The sequence below is a fragment of the Bradysia coprophila genome, unplaced genomic scaffold (assembly GCF_014529535.1).
Source record: "Bradysia coprophila strain Holo2 unplaced genomic scaffold, BU_Bcop_v1 contig_24, whole genome shotgun sequence".
Taxonomy (NCBI): Eukaryota; Metazoa; Arthropoda; class Insecta; order Diptera; family Sciaridae; genus Bradysia; species Bradysia coprophila.
Window position 1 is genome coordinate 7,336,729 of NW_023503501.1, and position 5,428 is coordinate 7,342,156.

At 35.1% G+C, this 5,428-nt stretch overlaps 1 protein-coding gene across 3 annotated transcripts; it reads left to right on the forward strand.

Moving 5' to 3' along the window:
- The first annotated feature begins 791 nt into the window (after positions 1-791).
- Positions 792-1,963, forward strand: LOC119077709 (lectin-like). Of its 3 annotated transcripts, XM_037184985.1 has the most exons (6): positions 798-965; positions 1,033-1,143; positions 1,209-1,319; positions 1,385-1,495; positions 1,558-1,674; positions 1,805-1,963. In XM_037184985.1, exons 1-6 carry the CDS (start codon positions 861-863, stop codon positions 1,910-1,912), a joined length of 663 nt encoding a protein of 220 aa, XP_037040880.1. In that variant the 5' UTR covers positions 798-860; the 3' UTR covers positions 1,913-1,963. The 3 variants fall into 3 exon arrangements, with proteins under 3 accessions (XP_037040882.1, XP_037040880.1, XP_037040881.1); XM_037184987.1 differs by lacking the exon at positions 1,558-1,674 and having other exon boundaries at positions 792-965; XM_037184986.1 differs by lacking the exon at positions 1,033-1,143 and having other exon boundaries at positions 799-965.
- The last annotated feature ends 3,465 nt before the right edge of the window (positions 1,964-5,428 follow it).

The window sequence follows — 5,428 nt, forward strand, 5'->3', positions numbered from 1 at the left end:
GAATGTATATTTAGTAGGTTTTTAAAGTCATCATGTTATTGTACAGAACAAAGAGGCATGAGATTTCGATGGATAAATTTGAAAACTGCCACCAAGTAAGGCAGGGAATATGAGTACTTTTTAACGCAACAATTTTCAAGTTGTCTCAGATTAAACAGGGATAAAAATTAAAGTCTCGTTTTCGTGTGTTTGTTGACCTCGGCTACGCCTCGGATCAACGAAAGTCACACGAAATCTCCTAATTTTATCCGTTTCATCCCTAGTATTATAAAATATTACAGTTGTGTCAAGTTTCACTACCCTCACCGATGCTTGAAGTCCGTTGAATGAGTGTGTGTAACAAAATTGATGGCACTTTCAGAACCTTGACAGAAATAATACCTCTGGGGTGGTGCGCCGACAATGTTTATAAAAGCCAGATAATTTCGTGACGCAATACAGAACCCCTTGCAACGATCAAGAATTCAATGGAAAAGTTGATTAAATTTCCGAAATATATTGTTTGCTTACTTCTGTATCCGTTGCTTTTTTTCCATTTCCGACAGGCAAAGGTCAATTTGTGGCTATTCTATAAATGTAATGTTCGTTTCCGTTGTTGTCATAAAAATTTCCCGAGCTACACCCTCAGTATGAATGTGAACACAAGTGTGCTCATCTGTAAATAAAATGCCAGGTAGTAACAAACTTTTCGATAAGTAAATATCGTGTGTCTGTTCGATCTTCACGATAACAAACAAAACACATTAAACAGAATACTGAAATGAGTATCGTTGTTTCCCTATAAAAGTTAATTCGATTTTTTTTTCTTCCACTTTGACTCGATATCAGTCGTGTTGAAGACAAGTTTAAAGTAAAGGACAATGTTTGAAAACATCAACGGCGCATTGACTGTGTTCATAGTCACGATTTTCACAATAAAAAGTGTTCATGCAACAAAGGCTAAATGTGGCTCGACAGGAGCGTTTGTAGGCACCTTTTCGTAAATCGTATATTAGATTTGGAACCAAAATAATTTATAATTTTCTGAAATAGTGTGGTAGAGGACCGAACAGCGTAGATTGTTGTGACGGTTTCTTCTGCGACATAGCAACGGACGATTCTTACGCACGTTGTGCACCAAATTGTGGATCATCTGGAGCATTTGTAAGTTTTTTAGTTAAAACATATCGCTTGAACCTTCTGAAGCATTACACCTCGCCCAATTATAGTGTGGCAGAGGACCGAACAGAGTAGATTGTTGTGACGGTTTCTTCTGCGACATAGCACCGGACGATTCTTACGCACGTTGTACACCAAATTGTGGATCATCTGGAGCATTTGTAGGTTTTTAAGTTAAAACAGATCGCTTGAACCTTCCGAATCATTACACTTCGCCCAATTATAGTGTGGCAGAGGACCGAACAGAGTAGATTGTTGTGACGGTTTCTTCTGCGACATAGCACCGGACGATTCTTACGCACGTTGTACACCAAATTGTGGAGCATCTGGAGCATTTGTAAGATACGGCAGTGTTCAAAATTTAAGAAGTTTCCTAAAAACGTCTCTTGTTTCTAATAGTGCGGAAGAGGACCGAACAGGAAAGATTGCTGTCCAGGCTATCATTGCAAGATTGCTCCTGATGATACTTACGCATATTGTGAGAAAGACAACGATTGTGGCACAACCGGACAACTTGTAAGTAGAGATTTTATTGGAAAATGTTAGTTGGACAGACGATAGGATCGAGACTCAGACTGTGCTTTCTAGCCGAATCAAATTTATTACTTTTCCTGTTTCTGAACTGAACATTTTCCTCTTTTTTTAGTGTGGAAGGGGACCGAACAGAAAAGAGTGCTGTGCAGGATACTACTGTTTGATTGCTTGGAATGACAGGTTCTCACTTTGCATTCCCAACAAGTGCAGACGGGTGTAAATAACTTCAATTACGAGAAGAGAATGAAAATAAAAAATAATTTCAGAGCGACCGAGATCTTTTTGCGACAAAACACTAAAACTCGTAATATAAATGAGCTTTAGAATTCTAATTTTGAGTGAATGAATGGGGTAACAAATGAACGATTGGACATGAACGTGATTCAACGCTGCGTTTGTTGACCCTTCTCAATTTCCATCATGGCCACTTTTAAGCGTGTATTTTACACATTGTGTGTAAAAACTTTTTAAAAGTGTGTATTTTACACACTTTTATGTTTGCACAAAAAATTTGTAATTACACACTTTTTTCCAAAACTGAGAATTGATTTTCACATAAAAAAGACCAGCCACTGTGAGCTTGAACCAACTTTTAGTCAAAGTATTTACACATGAGATTTTTTTCCTGGAATTGGTCTATTAGGGCCCCACTATTATTGTTATGAAGAAAATAAATTATCACAGCCGGATCTTTTTTCAATTTCGACCAATTTTGTGGTATAAAGCGACCTTCATGAACTCTGACTCCTACTAAACACTTGTGAGTGAAGTTTTTTTATGACCTGTTTTATTTAGTCGTATCCCGTGCTTTTCTAATGAAACCGTACAAGCTCAATTTCATAAGAAAATATTGGCAATTTACCTGTTTAAGGGTATTAAATTCGCGATAATCGTAAAAAAAAGTCCAAAAAAATTTGCAACCGATTCCAGGGGCGCATGTATTTTCTGAAAGATATTGAGCCTTAATAAAATTTTCTAGAACAAACTACGCCGAAAAAATAGGTCTCCGGGCAGCGCAACGATCATTTGTACAAAATTACATAATACATTGAATAGTAAAAGACAAATAGATGTATAACTATAGCCGCCTACTCTAACCAAAGTAATTTTCAATTTGTACAAATTAGGTCTGCGCAGCCCGGAGACCCATTTTTTCTGCATAGTTTGTTCTACACGGAAAACTCATATATGCACCCCAGACGAAGAAATCGGGAACAGCTTTACGATTATAGAACATTAGTTGTGTGCTGCATATTGATCTGAGGATCATACAATGCCCGCCTAATGAATATTGTTGTTGTGTGCTGGATATTATTTTTCAGCGTGCAGGTCTTAGCTGTATGCCTGTTTTATAATATAAAATGACGCCATTTTTTTCAATTCAATAAACAGCCTAATTTATCGTTTAATAGAAGAAATTGATTTAATTAACTTTATCAATTTTATTTGCATTAGCAAAAAAAAAAAAAACAAAAAAACTTTTTCAAAAATTTTTTTTTTTTATTTGCAATTTTATTATTATTATTTGTTATTAGCCGTAGATTTATATTTAAATTCATCATATTAAATTGCTAACAGATTTTTTTTTTGCTTACGTTTTTTCCGGTCACCCACCCAAGTACGGACCGCGACCATCGATGCTTAACCTCAGTTTCTGACTGCCAACGACTTTACCACTGCTGCTATACTGCTTGCATATAGTGGCAGTCTTATTTCAAACCGTTGTTACTTTGCTTTATGCAGCACACAGGCATATTTATACCTGCATGCTGAATATTGACTAAATGAATAAAGTCGTCCGTATTTAGAATGGGTTATGCAACAACATTTAATTGAATTTATTTTCTATGAAATGTAGTACTTCTGCCCACTAAGCAATGTCATCGGATATTATTATTTTAATTCTGAGCCTGGTTCTGAATTAGAGGTTTTTTCAATCGTTCTACAAAAAAACTGTTCACATTAATAGTGAGCATCTATTACGCGAATTAATAAATTAAGATTGGTTCACCTAGTTTGTGTATATTACGTAGGTGGAAGCACGGGGTTTCAGGGGGTTTCGAACATTTAGTTTTTTCATGTTGCAGATATTGCAGTGTCAAATTCTGTCCAAGATGTGACATATTTGCAAGGTATTGGCCTTTTTCACAAAGTATAATCAGCGTAACCTTCGTAAAAAGAATCTTGAATCTGACAAGAGCACGTGTGCCAACGTGTAAAAAACAAATGTTCAAAACCCCCTGCTGAACCGTGGCGATCCTCTTGTCAAACGGACAGTACATAAACAAATTCCATCATTTATTGCTGAATACCACCAACTATTTCTGTTAACATTTCAAAAGCCTTTAACACCGAAAATGGATTTAAAAGTTCGTTCGTCAAAATTTCTATTGAAATACATAAATGTAACATTATCATTGCATATTAATTCGGTAAAAATAGAAATAACTTTAAATGAAGGAATAAAATTAGATTTGATAATCATCTTTATGCGTATGTTCTTTTATTTCATTAAAACAATAAATTTATTGTTGCATAGTCCATTCTAAATACAGACGACTTTATTCATTTAGTCAATATTCAGCATGCAGGTATAGTTCGATAGTACCATTTAGTCAATATTCGGCATGCAGGTAAAGTTAAGTAATACATCCCACAACTAATTTGAAGATATAATTCAGCACACAGCAAATATATACCTGGGAACCTCACAATATTCCTACGAGCTGAATAATATTGTTGCCGGAACTATATTTTGAAAATATTCATATTACATGTTTATTGTAATACAACACACGGGAACATTATTCAGTCTGCAGCAAATATATGCAGCACACAACAAATGTCGAATTTGCCGAATTTTCCGTGTAGAATATATTATTGAGGCTCAATATCTTTCAGAAAAAAGCGCCCCTGGAATCTGTTGCAACTTTTTTTGTACTGAAAGTGTCTGGAGTCGATTTTAACTTTTTATCCAGACCGAATTACTACTTGCAACAACTCAACATTTTCCAACAATAAAGACTCCACAAACTATTTTTTTAAGTTAATATAAACTTGCACGGGCGATTTTTGTGAAAAATTTCGAGTTTTCGTACATGCCTCCAGAACCTATGGATCATTTCAAAAAGAAAATATTTTTCCCAGAATATATAAGATCCTATATTCGCCTATGTCCGATTTTTTTTAGGAATTTTTGAGTTGAAAAACCACTTTTTTAGAGTAAATCACATGCAATTTTTTCATGTAATAGCTCATTTTAAAGGTATTTGAAAGGGTCGTGCAGCAAGACTCGTGCTGACAGTTTTCAATAAATTACAAAATTCGTAAAAAAAGATTAAAGTGTTTCATTACAAAATAAAAACGTTTTTGGTAATTTCAGAAAAAGTGTGTAATCGCAAAAAGGTAATTACACACTTTTTTGTAGGGCATTTAAAAAAAAAGTGTGTAAAAAGTCAAAAACCTTAAAAGTGGCCATGATTTCCATTCTTACAGCGTGAACTATTATGACCAGCAAATCCAAATTTTGCTTTATTTGAATAGAGCTCATGTAGCTGTAAGACACTGCACCGTTAATTATTGTAGCGACAGTCATCAATAGGTTGTGGTATTTTTTGTAGTTGATAAACTGGACAAGAGTATCGCCACCGGCTTCGAGTGAGTTTTGATATTTGCACGGCGCCAAAACAACGCATTTTTCAACTACGTAAAAGGTGAACTCGCACACGATTTTTCG

Bases quoted from the DNA above. Each gene is read 5' to 3' on its own strand.
- LOC119077709 (XM_037184985.1), top strand. From the start codon at position 861: ATGTTTGAAAACATCAACGGCGCATTGACTGTGTTCATAGTCACGATT. The intron at 1,320-1,384 runs GTAGGTTTTTAA...GCCCAATTATAG, and splicing joins GTGGATCATCTGGAGCATTT to TGTGGCAGAGGACCGAACAG. The intron at 1,675-1,804 runs GTAAGTAGAGAT...CTCTTTTTTTAG, and splicing joins GTGGCACAACCGGACAACTT to TGTGGAAGGGGACCGAACAG.